The 27,757-nt window shown below is 40.8% G+C and overlaps 5 protein-coding genes across 5 annotated transcripts; 2 read left to right on the top strand and 3 right to left on the bottom strand.

Annotated features, from left to right (window-relative positions):
• The first annotated feature begins 214 nt into the window (after window positions 1–214).
• Window positions 215–2,851, top strand: LOC135803774 (uncharacterized). Its single transcript, XM_065317467.1, is given in 8 exon segments — window positions 215–427; window positions 476–711; window positions 764–1,033; window positions 1,091–1,338; window positions 1,396–1,854; window positions 1,907–1,948; window positions 1,951–2,622; window positions 2,672–2,851. Coding segments are annotated over 8 exon segments (2,277 nt in total). The 3' UTR covers window positions 2,809–2,851.
• Window positions 2,826–19,879, bottom strand: LOC135789750 (disintegrin and metalloproteinase domain-containing protein 12-like). The gene is given in 9 exon segments (XM_065299741.1): window positions 2,826–5,298; window positions 6,215–6,350; window positions 6,406–7,117; window positions 7,182–7,585; window positions 7,588–7,825; window positions 7,895–8,065; window positions 8,130–8,555; window positions 8,895–8,995; window positions 19,600–19,879. Coding segments are annotated over 9 exon segments (4,389 nt in total). The 5' UTR covers window positions 19,721–19,879; the 3' UTR covers window positions 2,826–3,218.
• Window positions 19,880–20,102: 223 nt separating this feature from the next.
• Window positions 20,103–22,388, bottom strand: LOC135804175 (insulin-like growth factor-binding protein complex acid labile subunit). Its single transcript, XM_065317963.1, has 2 exons — window positions 21,821–22,388; window positions 20,103–21,587 (listed from the first exon to the last, which is right to left on the bottom strand). The coding sequence occupies exon 2, from the start codon at window positions 21,579–21,581 to the stop codon at window positions 20,124–20,126; it is 1,458 nt and encodes a 485-aa protein (XP_065174035.1). The 5' UTR covers window positions 21,582–21,587; window positions 21,821–22,388; the 3' UTR covers window positions 20,103–20,123.
• Window positions 22,389–24,004: 1,616 nt separating this feature from the next.
• On the top strand, window positions 24,005–25,398 carry LOC135804177 (apolipoprotein D-like). Its single transcript, XM_065317966.1, has 4 exons — window positions 24,005–24,589; window positions 24,648–24,778; window positions 24,919–25,127; window positions 25,184–25,398. Exons 1-4 carry the CDS (start codon window positions 24,461–24,463, stop codon window positions 25,327–25,329), a joined length of 615 nt encoding a protein of 204 aa, XP_065174038.1. The 5' UTR covers window positions 24,005–24,460; the 3' UTR covers window positions 25,330–25,398.
• Window positions 25,368–26,454, bottom strand: LOC135804176 (josephin-1-like). The gene is made up of 4 exons (XM_065317964.1): window positions 26,252–26,454; window positions 25,925–26,190; window positions 25,688–25,868; window positions 25,368–25,628 (listed from the first exon to the last, which is right to left on the bottom strand). The coding sequence occupies exons 2-4, from the start codon at window positions 26,188–26,190 to the stop codon at window positions 25,404–25,406; spliced, it is 672 nt and encodes a 223-aa protein (XP_065174036.1). The 5' UTR covers window positions 26,252–26,454; the 3' UTR covers window positions 25,368–25,403.
• Between the last annotated feature and the right edge of the window lie 1,303 nt (window positions 26,455–27,757).

The following is a 27,757-nucleotide window of genomic DNA, read 5'->3' as shown; positions in this document are numbered from 1 at the left end:
AACGTGGCTCTATGCAGTTACCCTGGGTGCCGACCGGTGCCAGTCGCAGATAGACGTATCGATTGTGTGAACATCCGCATGATAATGACCCAAATGGCTTCATGACCAAAACACCTCACAGCCCTTTGTGTCCTACTAAACTGATTTAGAATATTCGCGTGCGGAATTGTTAAAGTAGACCCACTTCATGCAGATGTCTTATTAGTAGTTGAAGATGTCTCGAAGCGGGAGCACGTGTAGTGCGCTCACGCTCAAGAAGTGGCTGCCGGTGGAAAACGATGAAATCGTCAAGTGTTTCGCGGATTGTTCGAAAGTGCGTCATGCGTCGGCCATCTTCGCGGAGAGTTTGGCGTTGTTCTTGAATGAAAATGCGTTCGTAAATAGTTATTTAAGAAGGAATACTTTGGATTGTGAACAATTAATAACAGTAAGAAACAGAAGATTTAATTTTTTTAAATAAAAATTAATTTTTTAGAAACTAGAAGAAGTTTTAAATGAATTGGAAAATTTAAGATTTAGATATGAAAAGTGCTACGAGACTTTGAACAAGAATAAAATTCTTAGTTCACTTTTAGATGTAAAGATAAAAATGTGGAAGGATACTTTAACGTTTGAGAAACAAAAAGTCACTTATTACATTCAAGATTTAATCGGAAAAATCGCTCATCTGTATATTTATTACGGTGCTTCCATATTAACACAAACATTTAAGTAAGTTGCCATTAATAAAATAAAATTTTATAAACTAAATGATTATTTGAAGAATTTCAAATGTTTTCAACGCGTTATTAAATTTTGACACAAAGTACGATCTCACCGATCCAGTACTGATAACCAGCAACACCTGCACTTACCTACAACATCCGCAGCGAAAAATATCGATTACAAGATTGCTGCAACTGTTGGCCTTGAATCGAGCAGAATTGTGTGCGCATAAATTGATCGATTGTCTGCTTGAAACGTACAAATCATACGAAGCCCACAACGATGCAAATGGGGACGAATCGGATAATTCCAGTGTAGAAATTTACAAGTTTGTTAAAATTATTGATAATTATGATGTAATTTTTACATATTTCAATATTACTAGGGCATTAACTCATCATATGAACGATGAAGAACTGCAAGAGTTAAAGAAAAACGATAAAAACTACGAATTGAACGTAGAAGAAGAAATTGCGAGGGAAATTTTGAGTGGATATCAAAATGACAACTTTACACATTTAGAGAAACTAATTGAATATGAAGAGCAGAATGTATTGGATCTTCTACAAGTCGCAATTGAAGCAGCCCCTAATATGTTGGGGCATGACGGAATTAAAAAACCCAAAAATGGAGGTACTAAAAGCAGACAACCAAAAATACACATAAAATATAACAGGGAATATTTTACAGGTGAAAAACGTATTAATCCTAAAGCACTTCAAAAAGTCCTCGATTACTATCAAGAAATCCTCTGGGGAGAAGTAGGAAACTACCTAGAACATATAATACTATGGTGGGGACCGTCCCCATTAGCATCCCGCGTCCCTCATTCGTCCCAACATCTCAGGGAGTGGATCACACAGTTTACACCAACCGCACAAATCCCACCCTTTATAATATCAACATTAACCAGCCTAGCAGACGGGTTAGGTGTGCACGTCACTTCCACATCCTGGGACCGCCATTTTCGACTAGCTTTAGTCCATTCGAAAGTCCGGAATGATCCATTGACAGGACAATTATTCAGTGAAATGTTGCAAGACTTGGTAAATCTGTGTAATCAATGCGAGGTTACGAATGAGTGGGTTGTGGGAGCCCCTCTTGATGAATTACCATTAGTTGAACAGATTCCTGTTTTACATCGATTGGGTAAAAGGTAAAATAATTTTTTATTAAAATATTGATTATATGTTGATTGTAGATCATTCTGTGCATACAACACGCCTCTGGGCTGCATCTGAAACGAAAAACTAGCAAACGCATGGAATGTATCATCGTTTTTCAAGATAACGCACTGTGATATCATAAATTGCTTGAGTCAGTTGTCCAATGTGCGATTGGTCGACCATACAATCGCTATTGAGAAGGGTGGATTGGGCGTACACGTCGAGGTGTGCTCCAAAATGAGACATAAACTTGTATCGGAAGTGCAAACGAATATTCAAAAACTCAAAGAAACAGCTGCGGAATGCGTTGAATGTTTGGCTGCAGTATGCACAACTACAAGTCTGGCACATTTACAAATGATATTTCCTAAACCAGGTTATTACTCGCGTGGAGGCGGGGACATTCCAAGCGGTCACACCACTTACGTCTACAAATATTTAGAACAAATTCTCACACCGGTTCTACGCGCAACTGAAGACGTGGTTATCTGTAATATGATTCTTCGCTTGATGTGTGAAGCCTGGTTGGATCACATCTACAAACACAAAGTACACTTTTCCCACAATGGCGCATTACAGCTACTCAATGATTTCGCTGGTGTAGGTGAATGGCTCACACAAAACAAAGATATCAATGATCATATTCGTCTCCAAATGATGAAAAACGAAGTGTTGAGAAGATGCGAAGGCGTTGGACGATTACTACTGCGAAATCCCGGTGAAAAAATCAAAATGACTGACAAACAAAAAGGTAACGTATAAATTTCATACTAAAAACTTCTAATTTTTTACTTCTGTAGATAAAAATGTTTCACCTAAAGCAGACACCAAAGAATTAATGCCTGCTGAAATGTACGTACCGAATCAGGAGCAGTGGCTTGAGCTCCGTGCCGGAAAACGTCGCTTTCTCCTCTTGCATCCGCCATGTTGTTCATAACTAACTCAGGATACAAATCGATTTAAATATATATTATACAGAACTTTTATGTAGTCATAAAATATCTTAAAAAAATGTATGTACACAATCAAAGAAAGTCGTCATTTACAATTTTACGTCAACTGTCAAAGAATCTTTTTTCGTTCGTTCGTACGTACTGAAAGAAAAGTGTTTGTATTTTATATTTTGTATAACAAGCATCTTTGGTATATAACTCGAGCGACCGCGTGAAAATTGCGTATGACTTTGATGATGATATGAATGATATAGAAATGAAAATGAACACAAAGCTGCCTGCCGATAATAACAAACGCAAAACGTAAATAATACTAATTGCAATTAAATTAATCGATAATTAATCATATATCACATGTATTACGTTCAAGTAACTCTAGTCGCGCAGTGTGCTGCTACGTCTTGTTCTCGAATTTCTGTTGTAACGACGCGACGTTCGAATTCTTAATGGGAAAGACTTTACCTTTCGCTGCGGAAGCGGAGCTTACCGTACCGTTGGCGACGTTCGTCGCGCCTCCATTCGTGGTAGCTACCAAAGGCGTGTTTTTAGCGTTGGCTTTCTTTGTTTGTAAAGGCTTCTTAGCGGCGTTGCTGTTGTTGAGCACATCGGGTGGTGCCTTTTGAGTGGCGCTCTTTGGAGGCGTTGAACAACTGACCAAATCGGGGCTGTTCGACGTGGTTTTTAAACCCTTTGGACCGGAAATCACCGGTTTCGTTGAAGTCGCTGGTTTTGTCACGGCCACATTTGGCTTAACACTTGTTTGTGGTTTGGATGCAACTGTTGAGGGTGTAGATGTCGCTGTGGGCGTGTTTTTGGGTCGTGTGGGTGACGCCTTGCGAGTTTTTAGATTCGTAGGCGTAATCTGTCGGGTGACTTGAGTAGGTGTTGTCTTAACAATGGGAGTAGGAGTAGCTTGTGCAGTCGATGTTTTGGGTGCATCTCTAACCGGAGTTATAGTAGTTGTTGAGGGTTTCTTGAATGTCGACAAAGGTTTAGCTTCTACAGTAGCCGTCGGAGCTTTTGGTGTGACTATTGGGTTTTCATATTTGGGTCTATTTACTGCTGACGGGTGGATGTATCCACTTGAAGTGCTACTTGCAGAATTCTCATACCCACGATTCATATTGCTGTATTCACCCTCAGCTGTACCCACGCTTTCAGTTTCATCACTAACACTCTGTGTGTTCTCATACACCGGACCACTCTCTTTGTTAGCTTCAGCAAGCGCCCTCTCCTTTTCTTTCTTTTTGCGTGCCAAAGTAGACGTAGAATAAATAGAATCAAAGTTTCTGTTTTGTATTTCATTGACAATTTCGCCCAGTAAACCGAAACTTTCATTGCTCGTCGAATGGCTTGTAGTTTTTGATGGTGGTGACTGAGGAGACTTTAAAGAAGCCGGAGATGTGGGAGAATCCTCAATGACAGCGTAAATATTATCGTTTGATGGCGACGTGCTTTCGCTACGTGCAAGCGGAGCAGTCAAACAATCGTCGTACTGATTCTGGTACTGTGATTGAATTTTATTTTTAGCTGGTGGGCTTCGTGGCCTGTCTTGTTTGGTTGGAATAGGTACACTTGGGGCCGGTGGTGGCGGACTCTTGGGTCTAGATCCAACCATACTTACAGGTCGTTTCGAAGGATCACGCATCGATCCAAAACTTTGTAATTTTGGTTTAGTCAATGGTTCAGTGGCTTTCATGCTCTGAGCTCTTGTAACAGGCTTTTCGGGGGTGTGACGTTCATTTTGGGGAATCGGTCCGGAAATATCAACACTGCGCAGATCTTTTTCAATGAATGATTTGGGTGTCTTCGGAGGTTTCTTCTCAGGTTTCAAAAACGACGCGATTCTGTTCAAAGTTGTAGTTTTCTTCTCTTTGGCTGGTGGCGGTGAATGTTGTTGTGTAGGAGACGGCGCAAAAGTAACATGTGGCGTAGGGTGATGTTCAACTTTCGGCGATACCTGCGGTGGGGGAGCCGGAGCTTGCCTGTGAGGAACCGCAGCATCAATGGTAGCCACCGAAGGTGGCACCTTCGGTGCATTTCGCAAAGGACTAATCAGTTCCTTGGCAGTACAAGTTGAATTTTGCAGCGTTGGAGAAGATATAATAGGTCTAGGATGAGCACCCGGATTAAGTGGTGGTAAGGCAGGCGGTTCCGAAGTAGTTGCAGACACATTCGCTGCTGCCATGTTTCCAACTGGAGGCGGCGGAGTTTTTACAGTGTGAACTTTTTTAACATTAGGCTTAACCGGCGCTACTTTGGGAACTTGTGGTGCCGGACGCACGACACCCAAAGGCTTATCCTCCGTCTTCGCTGGGACTTTCTTAATGGGTGTGAGTGTGTAGCCTTTGAACTGACCGAAAAACTCGTCCTGTGGATTTTCGGACGAAAGCAGCGAGTGATTATCCTCGGCCGACTTCTTCGGACTTTCGGGCGAAAACGGCGGGCTGCGCGTCTTCGGCGGCGACTTTTGCCTATTGAAAAAAGAAGCAAAAAAGCTAGTTTTATAAAGCGTCGACTTGATTAATCGGTTAATAATATTAAGCACGTCAGGCAAAACAAAACCAACATAAAACTCGGTTAGGAATTATTTGTTAAACAACACAAAAACCAAGCGAAAAGCAATCGAAAAGCAACAAAAATTGTGCAACGAAAACAAAACTAGCTGGGTATATCACACACGCACGTACACACATAGGTATAAATAGAACTTGGAGAAGGTGGTTTTCATTTTCGTGCTTATTATTATCATCATTCGTTTATCAGTATTAGTGAAAATAATTAATTAAACGGAAGAACATGTTAGATTCTCGTTAACATTATCACATTATTTGATTTCCTGTCATTTCACGTGCAACTATATAAATCTAGCCTAATTCGCAACACATTTCTCCTTCATTCTCTTTAAAAATTATCGCCTAGAACTTGAGAATATCCTCGTAGTATTCGATTAACAACAAGAAGGTCATCAATAAGTGGCACTTTTGCGAATATCTTGTATACGTATTTTTTGTCTGCTACTTGCTAAAACTGACCGAAGGCAAATCGCTTGTACTATCGTCATTGTTAAATTTGGCTATTTTCAATCGCACGTTGCCGGTGGTGGCGACAGGCGGCGGCGGTGGAGGCGCTTGCCTGTGCGCCGTCATCGGCACGGCGATATTTTGATTCGTGGTCGAGATCAGGCCCTGCGGTCGTATCTCAAGCTCGCGCAGGTTACGCCCCCGCGACGCCGGCGGAGCAGAGTTATGGTTAGGGTCGCGTTTAGGACGTGGCGCGACGTGGTTCGCCTGCTGCACATGCTGCGAGACGGTCGGTACGCTAGCGCGCACCGTCGTCTTACCCACACCGCGTGCGAGCGCACACTTTAACAGAACATGTTTTACGTACGTTGCGGGCGATTTCTTCCAGGTGAGCGTCCCGCCCACATTGTGCTTCATGTAGTAGACGACGAAACTGAAGAGCGCTATCGTCGGCACGACGCCAAGGAAGAAGATAAACATCGCCGTCACAAAACCGCGGTGACCTAACAAAAACAATTTTTAATAAAACTATAAAAATTTGTAATAAAATCAACTTACTATTAGGATCTTCAGCTGGTCCACTATCAGACGATCCTCCCGGACCGGGATAATCACAATCAGGCGGAGCAAAACCATTTTTACAATGACAATGTCCCATACTGTTGCACACGCCATTGCCATTGCAATCATTCGGACAGCCTCCAATCGAAGTCCGCAGAGAATCCACCGCCATACACTTTTGATTGACGCACATCTTTCCCTCCCCGCATATGGCGCCGTCAGGTGCCAGACCGGGATCAACTTGATTCAATCCGAGATCCACAATCGCCGTTCGACACGGGATAATGGAACCTTTGAGGTTGATGAAACTGTGCGACAATATGGCGACCGACTCCATGCCGAATTCGAGCCGCTCATTCAAATGTTTGCAGTGCAGCATTCCGCACAAAACGTTCTCGTCGTTACATCGTGAGTATGATTGATTGAGTTTATTGTAGCCGCAATTTCCATGGCGGGTGCCCTTTGTGTTCATTTTGTAGCACTGCTCGTCCGAGGACTTGCCCGTGTTGCCCCAGAGCAGTTTGCATTGATCGGAGCGCGTGCGACAGAAGCCGTGATAGCAATACGCTTTGCCGCCGTCGCAGGATTCGGTGTCCATTTTGTAAATGTCATCAGGGCAGTATTCGCTTTGCCCGGTGCAATACTCAGGCAGGTCACATTCATAATCGGCCGATCTGCACATTGTCCCAGCATTCTTCGGCATGCAAGTCTGTATAAAATAATCAACAAATAATTTCACACATATATTTTTCAATTGCATATGTTATACTTACAGATAGATCACAGCACTCGCCAGTGGCGCAGCTGGCATTCGCGTACAACATGCACGCGGTGGCGTTGCAGCAGGTGTTATCACAGTGTTCCGGCAGACCGCAGTCACACTGCTCTCCCGGTTCGACGAAACCATTTCCGCACACAGGTGAATCGAAAAGCCTCGCCGGCTTGTTTCGCAGGCAGTAATCCATGCCGTGTTCAAATGCCAGCGCTAAATAATCCAAACTACAAGTAGACCAATGCGTCGGCGGCACTGTTGAGCTACTCGGCGCCATGATGCAGCGCTCATCCGCACAAGAACACTCATTGGTATCATGCTCCATACCGAAATTATGCCCCATCTCGTGCGCCACCGTAGTGGCAACCAAGCCGAGAACATTCGAATGTTCCGTATTCACACCCCAGAGTATTCATAGGTGCAAATTGGGCCCTTGAGTGCTTTACCGACGACACCGTTTTCGAACGTAAATTTGGTGAGTAATTGAGCATTATCGTTGGGGTGTTCCTTGATGAGTTTCTCGCGTCGATAATGGAGAAAGTTCGTCAGGGTAATGTCGCCGTTGGAGGAGAAGACGATCTCGTCGAAATCCGTCCAGACAACAACACCCACAAGCGCTATGTAAATATTGAGCGGCGAATATAACTGCAAGCAGAAAATTTTTATACATATCTTAATGATAAAGACCTACGCGAATGCATAACAATCACATACAGCATTGATAGTGTTGGCAATATCCTTGCAATGTTGTTCGACGACCTTCACGTTCTCATCCAGCTCCTTGAACTGTCTGTTGTCGACGACCAGCACCAACTCCACGTACCGCGATTGTTTATTGGCGTTGTATGGTCCCCGTACCAGCGTTTCCGACGTGCTTCTCTTATACTAATCCAAAACAAACATGAAATTTAATTAAATTAAATTTCGGAGGAGAACAAAACCCACATACCCGTAACATCCTATTGAAATGTTCATTATCCAGCACGGAGTGATCATGTTCATGCTCATGATTACCACCTGAATAACCACAGGTACGGTTGTGCAGCGGTGCATAATCTGCATGCTTGTACGCGCGCTGTTCCCCATCATGATGCTCAACATAATGCATTTCTGCGCCGTCGAAGACCACCCCTCGCAGTGTGTCATTGCAGGTTGACAACGCCGCCCAGGAGTTGGGCCGATTACGCACATTGCCGTGATAATGACACATCTCAACGTCCGCCCGATTCGGGCGGTTTATCACGTGTCCGCCATTCGCCTGCGTGCGCAGGAAGTAGCCCTTCGGCAGCAGCGCCTCGTTGAGCCGCAGGTCGAGAATGTAGTTCTCGTCGTCGAGGTCGTAGTCCACCGTTATGTGGTGCACATGCTCACCAGTCTGGAAGCACACAACACACATGCACACATATAATACTCAATAGGATTCATCATCAGCATCTCACACCCACGCACACCAGGCGATAAAACGCATTGTGTGTATTTGGGTGGTGCATCCCAGAACGGAAGAGATGCGTGTTGGACCGGAACAAGTACGACGACGCTGGGATCTAATCGCTATACAACGCGCCCATTGACGCGGCTAGTATGTGTACAAACACACGCGACATGCATCCGAGTGCGATTGCACACACAACGTTTATAAATAAATAGAACGCGACCATTGAACTCCCACTGCTTCGTCTAGTTTGATTACGATGTGATTTATCACGCGCCTTACCTCTTCGCGTGTAGTCGCAATCTGTCTTTTCTCTCTCCCGTGATAAATTCTAGGCTTGAGTTGGGCGTGTTTGCTAAACTCGGTGGCAGGTTGTGTTTCGGCTAGAAAAACAATAAACAACAATTAAAAACAATTTATTCTCCCTTAAATTAACTTTCTAATGATACCATAGTCAATATTCTGCGTTTTTAAAATCATAATCTGTAACTTTGCAAATGCAAAGTCAATGACAATGTTTTCACTTTCTTTCTTTGTTTTGTTTGTTTCCTTAGTCATTGCACAAAGAGAAAATTACCACTAATGCGTGTAAGAACAATGAGCGCAATTATTGCACTCCCACGCGACACGCTCGTGCAGAGTGCAAGCAAAGAAGCGAACAAAAATCTCCTCATGTAAACGAGATCATTCTCGGTTCCATTTTGTTCTTCGTGTCCTCGGTGCTTGATTCTCCGTACTCCGTATAAGCAAGCGCACACTCCGAGTATCATTAACTCCATTGACGCCCTCTGGATGATGCACTGCTCTTATTGCTTTACGTATTTTACACCCGAGTTGGCCGCACGACATCAACGAGATTGCATGTGGGTGTCATTATCGTACGATTCGAAGCTTTTCAAAATGCGTCTCCACTTTTGACAACGCTAAAAATACATTCTCGAGTATAGCGCACTTATTGGCAATTATTTAATAATAGATTAACGAGCACACAACAAAAAATGTGTCAACTTGATAGAAAATATTCATTTAGCGCGGCGTGGTGCGATTGGCGAGGCTCCAAATTCAATTCGCCTGGATTTGCGTTTTTCTGGCGGGTCGAGATGCGAAAGTGCATCCACCAGTGCATCGACGACGCAATGCTGCGGCGCGAAAAATCCGCAAAGGGTAAATTTAGACTTGCGTCGACCTCGCACACACACAACTCGTCGACCAAAGTGCAGCCAGCAGCTAGCAATGAGAGTTAAGAAACTTCCTGCGCTACGCATTTTCAATTTTCTACCCAATGCACACAAGATATTACATGCTTATTTCTCAATAATCTATTGTTACATTCGGGAATCTTAATCTAATCTCGACCTGATTCCAGAGTCAACATTTACATAGCACTGCGCTCGTTTCTCAAAGTGCGGCGCATAGTTTTATTGCGCCTTTCGACATTATCCGACGTGTAAGTAACATATGTCTTCAAGTACGTACACGTTTCGGCCATTTTCTACTTTATGCTCGACCGAAGAGTCGTTCTCGTTTAGTCGAGAGATACGCGCGGCTCGCAAGTTCGGATAAGTCGACGCTGAGCTCTGTCGTTTTGCCGCATAGCGTCGCAAAATCCCCAACAAAACTGCCAGCGAGCGAGCAAGGACTCGCTCAAGCCGACTATCTATATTCCATATCTATAGCCGTGCAAAGCACGCTCGGAAAAATTCAATGTCGGCTTTGAATAAATTTCCTCAGCGTATCATCCACACCGCATTCAACTAACGACATCTTGCGGTCAACAGCGCACAAAATAATTTCAAGTAGTAAAATCTCCTACACAACGCATGTTTCATTCATTTCAGTCAAGTGTAAAACGTGTATAAATATCCCGAGAGTAGACTCATCATAGAAACGCATTCGTTGTTCATTTCCGGTTTGTTCTGTTAATGTAACATGTAACTGCTCGAAACTTCACAGTGGCACAGTGAAGTGGAAACGTGTTCAACATCATAGTGTGCACACACACACATGTTTAACTGAAATCATTTCAAGCATTGCTGAAATTAAATTAATTTCGAAATATAAGTCTGCGCATCCGGCGGATTTCTACACCAAGTTACGGAAGTCTTACAAGTATACATATTTCGTCGAAACTTATATCCGATGACAACACCTGGCGTAGTTCTTGATTCATACAATATTTAGCAATGTGATGTGAATCATCAAATTATCGTGTGTAACACTTGAGAATCCATAAATAATTTATGTGTTTGCGGATGGAAATGATCGCAATGTCTTGATGATTACAACTCAATGTCGACCGATAATAAAATCGAAATAATTGTGATTATTTATGTCTCATTGTTTCACAGCCAATTATCCTTGAGTGGATTTTCTTCGCAATATACGCTAATTTAATTTATGACTCACAAAATTAACGAAATTGTAAATATTTGATTTTGATGCATGTTTTTGTCTAGACAAAAAATACCCAATGCGCATGCGTCAGCGTCTTAAACCAGAAACTATTTTTTATAACTTTTATTTATTCCACAGTTGATGGAAAAAATAAAATAAAACATAAATCTTTTTTTAGTATCAACGTCTGCATATAAATTTAAAAAAAACTTTCTATATTAGTAATTTTAATTTACTGCTACAGATATTTGCAGTCTGCGGTTATTTAAACCCACAAAAAAAAACCGAAATATTTAAACTTTTACTTTTTAGCATTACGCAACCAAGAAACAAAAGCGCCAAATTTGTGTTAGCTACAAATCTCAACGCATTGGCCTTGAAAATCGTGCCAATTTTTTTCGAGTCACCGTTCCCAAAGACACAATGTAATAAATAACGTGATAAATATTTATTTTTGATCAATTCAAATAGAGTTCGGCGTAAATTACGAGCGTGAAATTAAATTATTTCACCATTTGTTCCTTCTGCGCGAGACAGGTACGCTTCGCGCGCGCAAATCGATTACTAATCGAATAATTAATTACGCAAATGAAAGCGTGGCGCACCGGCATTCATTAATAACACTTTTAATGCCTGCGCGTGTTCAAATTCCCGGTATATCGACGTGATGTGGCCATGATACGCGCTGAATTAATTTATTAACAGCACATCATCACAACTGAATGACTGAATATCATCTGTTGACGCATCGCATTGAATATTGCACGGAAAACGTTAAAGAGGAAATTAATTTCCTCGACGCACGACAAAAAAATTTGCAACTTTTTCTAATATTAGAACCCTCGGTGAATAATACGCTTAAAACTCACCGAATGGGTTTTTCTCACGAAAATATTTTTTAAATGTAACTCACGTGCGTTTCGCTATCCTTTTAATTTTTTGCCTAGTTCGAGTAGCGCGCTGCGCCAGTGCTATCCGGTTAATTAATTCCGAGCAAAGCCGCCGCCGCCACCGCCGCGCATTGAAACTTTCGCGTGCAAACCACACCCGGCGAGTTAATTAATCGAAAAATATAGCGCGCAATTTTTCATCGTTCGTTTCCTCCCACGCGCTATAAAATATTCGCCGGCTTAAATTATGAAAACAAAAAAGCTTTTAAGTGAATACTGAAAAAGCGCGCAGCAGCGCGCAATATTTTTCAATCTCGATACGGCAATAAAACGAGCGCCTATTAAAGCAAAACCAGTAGCTGAAAGCTCGCCTTAACTTAAATTGCTGTTTAAACTTGGACTCGTCTATGGTATACTTGCTTGCAAGTAGTCGCACTGCGTTACTTTAATGGCCGGGGACAAGTCCTTCGGCGACCACTATAAATAAATTGCAAAAGAACTCAACGCAGAGACTAAAACAAAATAAACTAAAACAAAAGCAAAGTTTATATTTAGTTACGTAGGTTTATAAAGAAAGTACATAATTGCTTTCAATTGCAAAAGAAGCAAATTGAATTTATAATTTCGCAGAGGGCTTAACCGAAGCACGAGAAGAAACGTGCTTAATGCCGCAGCGGCAAAAGCAAACAGCTGTTTGTCGCCACTCGCCGGCGAAATTAATTTCAAGTGTTGCTTGCTCTCCTCGGTTATGCTGTGGCGTTAAAAGTGTTAACATTGAATTAATATGCCAGTGCATAATGACTGTGGCACTTGTGCATAAATGTGGTAACACACTACACTTCGTGTTCCACTAACAACACTAGTTGCTGCACAGTTTAATGGAACTAATCTATAATTTTCCCTTTCAAGAGTACGGACTATTTTAAAACCTTTTGCAAAGCAGGGAAAAAAGAGCTCATAATTTAAACCGCAAGCCAAGTACTAGTTTTGCAGGTTTTTCTTGTTTTTCTTGAGGTTTCTCATCGCCTTTCCGGGTCAACTATGTTTCCCCCGAACGGAAAATCAATATGTACGAATGCCGTCTGTATGGCGGTGGCGAAACCCCGACTGGTTTGCGTTAGTCAGGCGAAACCGCATGATCTTCCAACGCGATAACAATTTTAATAACACGACGTATGATTTTCATTACGGCGCGCTGTGTGCTATCGCGCTTTGCGTCGTCGTGGTCCCCGACGGCGGCGGCGGTTAGTGGTCGCCAAGTTGCTGTTTTATTACATTATAATAATCCTCGTTGCCGAGTTTCCAAGTCCCTACTCGAATATTTAATATCTAATGGCAGTTAACGACGGCCTAAAATATTAACTTTAAACGCCGCAGATTATTATTATATACACTCGCTGATTGCCAGTGATTGTAAGTGAGCAATTAAAATAGTGCAATTGCGCGCGTATAATTAACAAGGTGTGCTCTTAGGTAACGTGAGATAATACCTGCGTGGGAAAAACGTAGGTATTATTTCCTCTTCGCAGCGGTAACGAAAGTCTTCGTTGTCGATATGAAAAAATATGCATAAATGCACCAGAGGAAGGAATATGAGTATAATAAGCTGTGATTTTTGTTCTTCATTGTTCTCATATAACAATACAATGAAAATGAAGGTTCACTTTTTACGATTTCAAGTTGCAAGTGCAATGAACGTTATTTATTCACAAAGAAAACAAAATTCAATCGTTAAATTGTTCGTTAAAATAAATACCTACATTAGTCGAAACACATTATCGTAAAAATCATTATTCTTTTATAATAAATAATTGATTGATTCGATTAACGGACGTTTGGTTATATAATAATCAATAATTTGGCACTTATTGTGCGGTAGCTTATAAATGAAACACAACAGCAAACAGTAACATTTTTTAGTAGTTAGACACAAGTTTACCTATATCATAGGTCTTAGGAACCTTGCTACTTCGTACGAGCAAGAAGCGTACCCCACCACTTTTGCGGGTTCGAGGTGGATTATACATGTGAAAATTTGTTAAAAAGAGTTTTTATCAACTTTCCTTTAAACCCCGTCCTTTACAACGAAGAAAATATTTAAAAATATTCAAATCAATATAAAAATAAATATATCCTTTATTCGATGAATATTTTAATAGTTATAAACAATTTAATAAATTTAATATCGTTAATTTGACTAATTGCAGGTCAGTAACTTGATGATGATGAAGAAACTGACATAAAATAAATAAAATTTACCAAATTAAACAACTAAACAAATAATTATTTAATAATCAATCAAAATGACCTAAATTGAAGTTATGATGTATTAATTAATTTTACTAATAATTTTGTTTTTCAAAATTAAAATTAATACCCAATGATTAAATTAATTACACACATGATTCACAAAATTATCTACAATTAGCGCGTGAATCACTTCGCAAAATATTTAAAGATGCCACCAAATGCTTACGCTATCTATCGCCGGAATGAAAACACACGTTTGTTGAATATTTTTCCTTTCAAAGTTCATAACAACATTACTAATCGCGCAGTTACGCGCAAAAACTCGTTAGTGGTTTGGTTTATCACTCAAGTTACAAAGAAAAATACAACACACAACACAATGCATCGCAACTAATTAATCATGTGATAATGTGTAATCAGCGAGTCGTGTCAGAGCCCTGGCTCGACTCGTAACGACCCTGACGTCCGTCAAATGCAATGCAAATTGAGCGTATGACCACAATGAGCGCGCGCCCGCCCGCACACGCATACTCGAAATTGTTCGCCCCCTCATTTTCGTCACCGCGCCGCGTATAATGTTTAAATTGCACAAATTTTTAACCGGAAAATTCTTTGTGTGCCTTGTTTTTTTGCCGGGTAATTTTTAAGCACTCTCGTAATTGTTTAATCGCCGTGTTAGGCGATTTTGTTTACATCTCAATGCTTTGCATGAAAGCACGAACACGGCGTTTAAAATAATTGAGTAAAAAATCGAGGAGAGACCCGTGTGTTTAAAGACCGGAACGTCCGGTTGTATCCGGCCCAACCCTATATACAAACCCAACAAGCATTGTTTCACCCTATTGTTATGTTTTGCTTGGTCTGGTGCAAACTCCAAACGCAAATAAAAAATTAATAACAAAATAAAGTTTACAAAATTCAAGTTGTGACTTTTTTCTTGCCCTGGTGGTTTCTTTCTTTTTTTCTTTTGAAAAAGAATGGGACCCCCTGTTGTCGCGCGTCGTGGCCACGCGCCATTGCCTTTCGCGCTTGTTTTCACCTTTTTGTAAGCCTTGAAGGCTTCGCCCTCTACTATTAACTTCACACACACACACGTAAAGCCAAGCACGCTCCAAACAAACATTTTCGGCCGCGCAGGTTGCCTGTCGACCAAGAAAATGCTTTACGGACCTGACTTTATAAACGATGCGTGCCAGCCCGGGCTCTCCCGGCCGTAATGAACGCGAGACGGCCAAGAAATATAGCAGCGGGCGATTCAACTCGACTCAGACCTGAACTAAAGAAATGAACAGAGGGCTGTTTTAAGGCGTCCAGGTGAACGTTCCCAAAGCTACGCGACACACACACACACCGTGTAACATTTTACTTCCTCTTGAATCTTGAGTTGACTTGAATAAATCTACAATCATTTGAATCTAGCGACGAAATGAAGCCGAGCGTAGTGAAATTTGCGCCCGAAAGAATTTCGTCCGAATGTAAATTAACGCCAATAAAAGCGTTTCAACGCTTTGCGCGCGCGAAAAGAAAGTCGCGTCAAACGAGCGCTGGGCAAACACAGCGACACGCAATTCACCTCGGGAAAACGAAGCGACGAAAAAAAAACCGGAGACGTGTAAACGCGAAAGAAGTGCAACATCAAAAAACACTACACCGAAGCGAAAGAAACGCGCACGCCGGCTTCTTCCAGAATCGCTGGACATTACAATGCTTTCGAGACGACAAAAGAAGCAGTAAAAGTTTTTACTTTGTTTCCACTTTTCTATCATTTCCAGGGAATAAAATACACGATACGCATTCACGAAGAAAGAAAAAAAAACTTCCTTGGAAATCTTGTACCAATCTCTACCGGCAATCCAGAGATCCACTAAAGTTTTCGGCGTAAAAACCCAGTAAATGTCTAATTAAATTTTGATTTAGTGAAAATTCAGACAACGAGCACGTTCACATCGCAGTCTAAAACATTCGCTAATTATAACCACGAGTATATTTACCTATCAACGCGGCTTACATTCGGTTATTAATAAATGCGAAAGCATCTGCTTAATATTATATATCGGCGAGTGCAGTTAACATTTCAGTAAACAATTTGCAACGTTTTATCGATTATTTTCGCGCCAGGAAATTACGCTGAGCCAGCGAAACAGAATAACACTATAAACGATTTCCGTTTTTTTTTCCTTTCCAGCATCTAAAACTCGTAAACAATTTTTTACTCTGACTTGCACTTCAATTCCGAGAACTTCATTTTAAAAATCCAACATCTTACAATGAACAAAACTTTAATGACGACGCCCGAAATCCTTTGAAACCAAACAGAAAAAAAGATGGTTAGTCATAAATTATTACACACATGTGTCTCACATGTACAATTTGTCACAAAAATTAATGTTAATGATGTGTGCACACTTATTTCCTTGTACATTTAATTAAAACCATTTCCACAATACAACAGTTTTATTTTCTTCATTGATTTCCTTCGCGTGGCTGCGTGTTTTCTCCTCGAATTATGTCCATGCCGTGACCTGAAGCAACGATGACTCACACATCACTTACTTCTACCGGTAATAAACTACATACAAACACAACAAACGCACTGCAAGCACCGCTTGCAGGAAAGTTGTGGCCGAGAGAGCTCGATTTATATTGCTCGTATGCATTCGCAGTGCGTTGTTATAACATTATAAACCTTAATCAATCTGACAATTAGTTCAATTACTGTGAAAGATTGCAACAACTGCACGAGACGTGCGCGTGAGTGAAGAGAAATTATAGAATTATTATCGCTGGTTGAGCAGCTGTTAAGAGATGTTAACGCCTCACTGGCGATTTGGACGCCGTTTGCGTTTTGTTTATGCCCCATTAATTAGATTTCTCAATTTATAAACAAGAGAAGTGAACAAAGAACAACATGTTACGCGTTGTGTTAGTGTATACGCTCATAGCAGGATTATTGCTGATGGTTTGAATCGAAATTGGGTTTAAATAACGGTCGCCACAAAACCGCACGTTCCCAATGGACAAATAACGCCGAGCTTAGCAGGCCATCTCTAGCGTAGTACTAAAATGCAGCGATAATTTGCAGCTTCGTTATTTTACGAGATTTTACGAGCAAATATCTCTTTAATCGCCGAACGTGATTTTACTCTTTATTAAACATTTTTATATTTAAAAAAAATCACTGCATTCTACCACTGATACTGAGTACATCTATATCAAAATATAATTATAGACTATTAAATTATTTATTACAATTTGGTAAATTTCAAGTTCAAGGCTCCGACTGCGGCTACATCGATAGCGATATTCAAGATTCAACTTGGCGATCACGACTTCAGAAGTCACGACACGCAGTTAAGTTACAAAGTCTGCAAGAACATCAAATATGCAATTTCTGCAGCCTCGAGTACTGCAACCTTCTGCGAATACCCAAGACGACCTTCAAAGAACCAGCGAGATCATCAAAACAATGATTATGACGTCTTTATTGCATCGCTGCACTTGTTTCGATTATCGTGCATATTTTAGGTTTACCACAATAACTATACGCAATGCAAGTACAAGTCTCCCTCTAAGAGTAAATTTGAATTTTGAATCGAAAACAACCGGGCTAAAAATAAAATCGCCAGCTGCCACAACAGCAGCAGGCTCGGCAAATATAAACACACACACAACTCACAAAGTTGAAGGAAATAGAAATAAATCATACACGTAGAGTATACCTATAGGCAATTGCAAAGCCTGTCAAATTTCGAAATTCAAGAAAGAATCTACCTTTAATAAACATATAGTATAGCCTAGTATATAGTACGATACCCTTTTTTATATAATGCCTCAAGAGAGTTATATTTAAGAGGAACCGACAAAATGTTATCCGATGCTGAGGGCGTGCGTCATTCGAGACTTTTTTCTTACTTTGCTTACGTTAGCCAGAGCCCTTTTTCTATTTTTCTGAAGGCGGAGGAATGCCATCTGCATGCAGTTCGTTTTCAATACGCACTTAAATCATCTGTCAGTGTTGCACTACATATAAAACCTAATACCTACCATTGTATTTCAATATAAAAATAAAAACACTAAAAGCAATAAATTAAAATATTAACAATGCGTGCATAAACAAAAAAAACATTAACTTGTACAATTTTAATGTCTTTTTCAATTATTAAAAATAAACCCACGCATTTTATGATTTTTCATTATAAATTCATACATATACATAAATCACTATGTATTGTTTGATGTTAGTATGACACTGTACGACCGGAAATGCTTTTTCTGTCCATAGCGACACAGAGAGTTGTTCTTCGGCGCATTTAAATATATTCAAATGCGTTATTGCGTGCATTGTTCGACGTAATCGCACTTCCATGCCGACTACAGTTATATCCACACACATACACACAGCATCAGGGCATCGAGGAGAGACACACGTCAGAGACAAAAGTGTGCTGTTGCGGCTTTGTGCCGCTCTGTCGGCATGTCAGCGACGCGGAGCGATTCCGCTTCGAATCAACGCACAATTATCAACAATTATATTATCGGTTCGGCGGTTCCTCTATCTGCTGGCGCAGATACTGACGTCACAATTTACAAAATAGCGCCATCTATTCAAATTAACGCTGACAACTTTGATTAGCGAAAACAATCGAAATTCACATAAATTACAAAAGAACAATACACGTTATTATACTTGATGGAAAATAAAATTGCACTGCAAACAACAAAATATAATCATCGCTTGTTTACCCAACTTATCAAGATATGATTGAGTTATCACAAAAATTGCACAACAATTCAATTTCATGAAAAAGAAAAAATTAAACCTGCTCGACACTTGAAATATTTACACTAATAACAAATATTTGATGAGACGAAATCAATTTTTATCATCAATAAACTAGTTGATGAAAGTTTTAAGGCGTACGTTGAACTAAATTGATAAAACTAATTAATCACAAGTGTCGCCTGTCAGGCCAACTCTTACCCTTATTCACGACTCTCAATGCCGGTTTATGCTGGATTATAGATTAAGATAAATTCTGATCGAATTAAACATCAAAAAGATTGATAAGTTGGGAGCGAGAAAAAGCTGATTGATTTTCAATTCGTTTCGTTAAAATTTAAATTGAAAGCACCCCGAAGCTAAAGCGAGGAGCGGATTTAAAAACGCATAAAAAGCCGAAAAACTACGTGCCTGAATTACGAAACGCCGGGTCTGCGCTCGTCGTCGTTTCAGCCGCAAATCTCCCCGGAGTCACCGACTGAGCAACTGTATGCTGGCGTAGATGCGTATGTGTGCTCCACATTAAGTTAACGGATAGATTTGTGCGCTTGTGGTTTGTCGCCAAGCTAAGCTAATAGTCTTTAATCGCCTTTAAATGTTACACCTCTAACCACACAACACACTCGTTCATTTTGTTTTGATAGTGTTGTGTGTTTATTAGTAGTACACATACCTTGTCGCGAGTCGGACGCACCAGCGACGATATCCGTGCGTATTATCGCCAAGCACCACCACAACGCCAGGCATGCGGCGACGAGCGTCGGCCGCTGCTGCTGGCGACCACCGACGGCCATATTCTCACGCCGCGCACAACATGCAGCATGCAGTCCTTCTGGCTCGCTATCTCAGCGGAAACGCGCGATGCTTGATAGAAAACGCACACACAACAACACTCCACACACTGCAGTGCACCAACCCGCTAGGACGCACGACGCTACAAGCGCAGCGGCGGCCGTTCGCTGACTGATGTGCGCGGTGCGCGTTCTGCAGCCAGCCGGGGGTGCTGCGCATAAGAAACAACAAAGTTTGGATGCGCACTGCGACATCTATCGACACATAGTAAAACTATACTACAAGTCGGTAAAAAATCTACTATTAATATTACAGATCTTCTACTAAGGCTATTTGTAAATAAATCCACGGTAGATGGTACAATGATGTTTAAAATTGTTTGAATTCAGGAGGTAGAAAAGTGCTTTATTTCCCTACAAATACTCGTACAAAAACTAAACAATAAATCAGGTGCGTCAGGTGCATGTAAAAACTTCTCCCCGTTGTATCTCCGCCATTCAAAACTTCATCAACATTTGCGTTATCATCCGGTTGGGCATTATAGCTTAACCTGCACAGCTTTTCCGTATACCAAACGGTGTTGTTCTTATCACACCGCGCGTCCAAACACAGCGTGACATTCGACTCTTCGAAATAATCATACATCGGCATGAAAAACTCACACTTAAAGCGATTCTCTCCCACGTAGATCTCCTCCAAACACTCGAGCTGCTTCAGCAGCATCTTGTAATTGAAATAATCTAACCGATTTTGTTTCAGGTCAAAGCTAGCCAAGTTGCGGTGAGTTTTATTGCTGCGCGCGATTGGTAACGCTTCAATCCGATTATTCTCCAACCACAAGCCCCGCAGTTCCGGCATGTCAACCAGAAACTCTAACGAAAAACTACTCAGCGAGTTGTTGGTGAGATCTAGAATGGTCAACGAGTCAAGACCGGTGAATGAATGCTGCGCCAGCGTGGAAATATTATTATCGCCAAGATATAGGAACTTTAGTTTGCGCAGACCATTGAATGCACTCGTGCAGATCTCGTTCAATGCATTACCACGCATCTGCAGATCCACCAACTCGCCCAACTCCTTAAAATTGTACTCGGATAAAAACTCAATCGTATTATGATTGAGATACAAGTATTGCAGCCGCTGGAGATTCGTGAACGCCAACGGACTTATCTCCTTGATTTGGTTGTACTCCACGTAGAGAATCCTCAAGTTGATGAGGTCCTTGAACAGGTACGGATGGACGTTCCCAATGCGATTGTAACTCAAGTACAGGTACTTCAACTCCTTCATGCCGGCGAACGCGCGCGGCTGCAGCATTCGCAACTGGTTAAAGTTCAAATTCAGAATATCCAACACTCCCAAGTGGACGAAGGCGTCATCCACAAGCTCTTCAAGTTGATTCCGAGACAAATCAAGTTGTAACAATCTGCGCAGTGAATGAAACGTCGCAGATGTAAGATTCGTGAGATTATTGTCACGCAGCAGGAGTAGTTTGAGATTGGGTATTTCACGGAAAGCAAAGTCGGCGATAGCGTCGACGCGACACGCGGATACGTTCAGGTACAGGATGCGGTTCTTTGGTTCGAAGCGGTGCAGGGTGCGCTCGGTGAGCGTCGCGAGGGTGCACTGCGAGCAGTGGAACCATTCGGACCGATTGGTGTGGTGCGAGTGGGACTCCAGGTAACTGCCGGACACATTCGTGCACGTGTAGATTTTCTTACTGCCGAGGAAGGTTTCCTTTAATTCACACGACGGCGTCGTGTCGGAGTTGAGATGGAAGGATTCCAGCGTTGTGGAGGTTTCTTCCTCCGGCGCAGCATCGCAAACAAATAGAATCAATAGGAATATGCAATATTTATCCATTTTATCCTGAAACATCAACAATTTAAACTTATTATTGTTGTTATTTTGTAGGTATATTGGTTTAGATTGCCATACGGTTGAAGTTTTCTATTCGCGCAATCGCAGTTTACGCTCGTAAATCGTTGGAATTGTTCAATAATCAATGTTTCAAACGTTGTTATCGAACAATGCAAAAGTTGACCGTTACCTATTTGGTACTTATTCGCAGATGTAAGTTTTGACGATAAACTAGCACTCACCGATGAATGGAGTGAGTTGTTAGTGGTAACAACTACATTTTCTTGTCGAATGTCCTTTAGCGCGTCTTGGATTGCGACAATTGCAAAAAATCACATTGTCGTCGGTATTGGAGCGTCGTGCGCATTGCTACGTGCAAGCATCTCGCTGGAACAACGCCGAGGAACTGAACATAAACTGAACAAGTTGAAGACAGTGAGAGCCTGGCGGCTTGCGGCTTCGGTAAGCACACGGAATAGGAATAAAAATCACGGCTGGGTCGCGAGCGCGCGTTGTGGGACGCTCCGCGGCGAATGGTTCACGTTCGGTCGCGCGGTACGCGATCCGCGGGCCGTGACTTCTTCTTCCACTACCCGTGGTGCTCCCGAGGAGGCGAGATTCGTGTGCGCGCACCACACACTCAATGAAATCGATATTTCACGCGACGATAACTACACGCAATGATGGAGAAACAGGAAACTTCGGCGAGCGCGCGACACTTGAGTGAGTCGCGCGTCCTGTGTCCGACTTAAGCCATCCGATATCCGAGCTGGTTGTTGTTTGTGGCCGGAGACGCACAATGCCCACGCTCAAGGCCAATCTCGGCGCGTTTCTCACACACGAGGGACAAGAAACTCGCGCGCGCACCTGGAGCGCAGCATCTTTTCAGTACCCTGTACCATTGCGCGTTGAGTTGAATTGTGTTGAGTTTGCGTTCCGCTCAAATTGGTCGCTTGTGAGCGCCGAGCGCGATCTCATCATAATCGTCTCACAATGCGTGCTTTTCGCCGCAAATTGCAATGCGGCATCTGTTCTTCCGAGTGCCATGCCATGGGAATGCGCCGCGCTGATCTTAATTAATTTGATTTAGAACTCGGCAGCATTTTCAGCATAGCAAGTGCCGCGTGAAGCGCAAAACATGCGTGGCGGTGAACAATTAGCTTATTTCACGTCATTATAAACTAACCGTAAAAGTTTCTTTTCTTATGTTACTTCCACTTTGTGCGTAAAATGTTGAATTGTTTTGCATTCAATATTTTGGCTGCTAGATTTAAGTCAAGTCTGATATTAAAAAAGAAAGTACGGAAATAATTTAACAAAAGTTTGGTCATAGTTTGGCGGTAGACCTAGATTTCATCGTTGTTTTTTTTTTCTTCATGAGACGAAAGGAAGCAGTCGATCATTACACTGCGATTACGCACCACACGCACAACGCTCGATTCGTTGTGTAGTGTATGATTTATTAATCTGATGTGCGCTTTCATTATTTTCATATTTACGCAGTTAAATTTCACCTTTATATTTTTAAAACAAACCTACAGTAAAGGTTTCATTACTTAATTATATACTCAGCTATCTTTTTCAGTTATTATTTACATTATTCGGTTGTGGGAATGTAAAACCACAGTATTATTCGTGTAATTTTCTTAAGTTTAATCAAAAAAGTTGAAAAATTTGCTACTTTTAAATTAAACTTTAACTTTTTGATGTATAATATTTCATATTTAGACACTAGTGCGCCAAATTATGTTTTTAAGTCATCAACTAGTCTTTTTATTTGATTTTAATAACAAAATTTAATAAAACCAAGTTTAAAATTAATTTAAGACAACATTTATAATTAAAGTGATGCAAAGTTTGCTGGGGCAATTAATATATTATATAATATTATTATTGTAGTTGGATATTAAACCCACAAGAGTCTATTTTCGTTCTGATGAAGAAAACAATACTTCAACAGAACCTACACAATCTGCCCATAAACATGTTGAGAACCAGATGTTTAACGTGAGTTAATTTGACAAATTCCTTGCCGTTGAGGCAAATAAGTGAACTCCCACTTTATTTCTTTGTATTTTTAAACATCTTCAGTTACATAATGTTATTTAGTCCTTACTCCAAAGAAAACGCACAATTTTACTTAACTATAAAAAGAAAATAAAAAAAATAATAGTTATTCCGTTAAAATGTGCAGTTTCAAAGCATTTAAATGCATGTGTTGTTCTCATTTACACTTAGAATTATCTCAAACATAAATCTGCAACTGCTTTTCTCTAACATGTAGAAATGACGTCAATAACATATACAAATTGCCGTAATCGCTGACGATGTGCAGGCTTGCTTATAGATTATGCATTCTCACTAATCGCGTAAATGTTGCAACTCGCGCAGCGCGATAACAAGCAATTACTAAACATTAATTCGTTATTAATTTATTTATATCTATCTGAATGTTGATATTTCGGTCGTGCGGCGGCAAGTACGCATCGGTTTTTTCGTCTCTTCTGATACCCGATGCAACCGAAACAAAAACAACAGATACGATTTGAAAGGCGTCCGTAACATCGTAACAAACGTGACCAATTTCACCTTTATTGTTCGCCGGCGCACGCGGCAATGTTTGTGTGACGACTCGCGATCGAATTGCGCGATCGAACACCACGATTTAAATCGGAAACTTAATGAATTTATGGATGTCACCATCATGTCCGTTGGTGATAGTCCAGTAATACATTGTACTTGTATTCATAAGCACAACAATTGTGTGTGCGACACACGACATCACGAGAAAAACGCACTGAAAACTCTTTAAAACACTTTTTTTAACTATAAAATAAAATTTTAATTATTATTGTGATTAAACTAGCAGTAAGCGAAAGAAAATGGCTGCTTTCTACTACAAATACGCGACTGTTATAATTCTAGTGCCTTTAATGCTAAGCGTAGTGAACAGCATCGGATTAGGAAATTGCCCACGTCAACCGTTCATCAGGGACTTTAACATGTCAAGAGTGAGATTAGCAAAAAAACATAAAAACCTGTGAATAAAAATTAATTTAAATGTTTTAGTTCTTCGGACATTGGTATGAAGTCGAACGAAGTTTTCACCTCATGGAGTTGCTTTCCACGTGCACCACAATCGACTTGCAACAATTAAACCGCAAGCAAACAAACGTATCGGTTACAATACTCAATCGCTGGTAAGTCTATCTAAATTGGGTAAAATAGATTAATATTTTTGTTGGTGTCAACATGGCAAAAAATTGTTAATTCATGACCTATTGTATGCGATGCGTTTTTGATTGCTTTGTTTTTATTTTTCGACACTGAATTAATGCAGGACCGGCGCCACCAACAACGTTGAAGGTGTGGCGACAGTGTCACGGCGTGCATCTTCACTCTTCCTGCATCGGCGGACATCTTTATGGCCCAACGCAGTCGCCAAATGGTTACCAGGTTTCGGTTACTATCAAGTACTCAATACTGATTATGACAACTACGCCATCATCTGGACATGTACAAGTACACTACTCGGTGTAGGATATCATGGTAATAATAAAACAATAATTGTTAATATTAGTTAACTAAAAAACATAAACTTTTAGATTTAATATGGATATTTGGCCGGCAATTGGATCTCGACGCACATTCCCGCATGCAAGTTTATGAAATCCTGAAAACGCGCAATATTGACGTCGATCGCTTCACATTAACAAACAAAAACTGCACGGATGACATGGCGACCACATAGGACTAGGACAATATACACTACTAACAATGTTAGTTAGCTTATATATGTTAATAAATTAATTTTAATTTACTTCATCATGTATTGCACAAGGGATTGATGGTGACATTTGTGTCCTCAGCAATTATATCGCGCAATTCCAATACCTCGGCTTCCCGCTCTTGTAAATGCACATGATTGCTGTATGAACTTTTGTTTAACAACCAAGACTCGTTTTTGTCCACCTCTGAAGTCACCACTACAAACAGCTGCTTATCTTTTGACTCAGTTTCTTCCTTCAGATAATCCAAAACTTCTTTATCCTGTAAATTAATTAATAATTAATAAATACCTAGAAAAATTTAGTTTAAAAAGTTTTTACCTTGCCAATAACTTGAGGAGAATTCAGTTTTGAATCCAAGTTATAATAAAACCCATTGATTTTTCTGATGGCAATCCAATGCCTTCTCTTTAAAGGTAAAGTAACAAAACTAATTTTATAATCACTGGGCACATTCAAAATAAAACCAAGAATGTTTTTAAGATTGACACAGTTAGGATCCCTGTAATTTTAATAAAAATACATTTTTTCTTGATTAAATTTATGTTTTTCACTTACTTTCTCTTATCAAACCAAATGGCACAATAATCCCTATCCTGCAATGCTTTCATTATCACATTAATGTCATAATTGCCAAGTCCAAGCACTGATCGATGTGGATTTATCCACACATCTGGTGAGAGTGTCTGGCAAATCACATCCAGTTCAGCTTTAGTGAATAAATTAATGCCTTGAAACAAATTGTTCAGGGCATGCAAGGCGCACAATTCGCGCACCTGTTTCTCATGGTAGATGTCCAGGCTTTGGGAATAATTTGGGGACATCTGGAAGAGAGTATTTTGTGTGATTTTAGTTGAATTTAATAATTAACGTGGATATATTTACATTTGCGCTGTTCCTGTCGGCATTTTATTTTGTTCTAGGCCATTGATGCGTATCACAGCGTGTTCGCGTGGAATGTGTGAGCAAACGCGAAAACGTAAACAGGTGCTCCAGGTGCGCGGCGTGAAAATATTGATTTCCTTGAAACTTTTCGATGACAACAAAGAGGTTACGTGAGCGCAGGAAAGTAAAATGTGTATGTTGGGTTGCCTATAGTTAACAACCATTTGTGGGAAATAAATTGATCAAAGTGGAAATTTGAATATTTTTCAACGTTTTCCTATCGTTTGTAGCCTAGTAAAAGGTAAAAACATAATACCTAAACGTTTTCAGCAACATTTATAAAGAAAATATTTTATAAACTATGTCTATTTGCGTATAATCTTTATTCTAAATCATTCATAACGAATCGGCACTCGTTTGTCGGCTCCTTTCTCCCGAGAAGAAGAAAAACTCAGCAAACGATTGCGTTACGAATCGCAAATATTAAACGTGTTTACGCGCTGATCGCTTTAAATCACGATCGGATGAGTTTTCCGATGCGACTCAATTCTATACGAAGTATTCAGTCGCTTGTTGACTGTGTGTGCGCTGCGCAAATAAAACCATAAGACGAGAAATCGAGCCCGCTCGCTCTGCTCGCAAACATCCAGAAATTATAAATGCGTGCATAATGCCTCTGTGAGGTGTGCTGAGAGTGCCGAGTTGTGCTCGGACAATCGGCGTGTTTGCCGCAAGAGAAGAGCGCAGATAATCCCCCGGACGCGTTACGCATTTACGCACCGTCGCATCGCATTTCATCCACGACCACCCTGATTGCGGGGCGCGCCCGGCGGCGATTGCGCCCGGAGAGAGCGAGTGCTGCGTGTGGAAAACGCGCTCCCGGTTTTAATTCTGTTATTATTTTATTTTTTCTCTTCATCATCGATGCGTCGATGCATGATGCATCAACGTCGAGTTGCATGTTTGCATAATGTTTTACTTCTGGCGCAATGCAAGCGTAACGCGCAAATCTTATTTCCAGCCGGGTTTTTTTTTACTTCTTCTAACCCTGCTGGTGTGCTGGTGGTTAGGTAAGCATTAGTATTTTTTATAGCAGGTCCTGGGAGATTTGTGCTTTACTACGATTTGCACTTTCTTCTTACAAGCGGATAAAAAATACATTTGCATTAGCAAAATATGCAATTTTTTTCATAACTCTTAAAAGTAAAAGAAGAAATTCTCCACAATTTAAAATTTTAAAGTGAAAAATAAATTTATTACAAAATTACACGATTATGATCCAAATGTTAATCATAATATCTTAATATGCAATTTTTTAAATATGTTGTTGGAACTATTTTAAGCCGATGACAGCTGACGTGGATTAACAAACGCGCCCGATGGCCCGAATATAAAATATCCAGCAATACCTAAGGATTCAAATTCGGATTTGGATGTAGATTTGGATTTGGATTAAGAATTTAGGTCTGTACCCAGAGCGCCATATGCATCATGCATTTGTGCCGC

Source organism: Atheta coriaria, unplaced genomic scaffold (genome assembly GCF_025399875.1).
Source record: "Atheta coriaria isolate IRGN ID8LTWV9N9 unplaced genomic scaffold, Caltech_Dcor_3.1 hic_scaffold_3_pilon, whole genome shotgun sequence".
Lineage (NCBI taxonomy): Eukaryota > Metazoa > Arthropoda > Insecta > Coleoptera > Staphylinidae > Dalotia > Dalotia coriaria.
The sequence above is the reverse complement of the archived record's forward strand: the minus strand, read 5'-3'. Positions and strand labels throughout refer to the sequence as shown.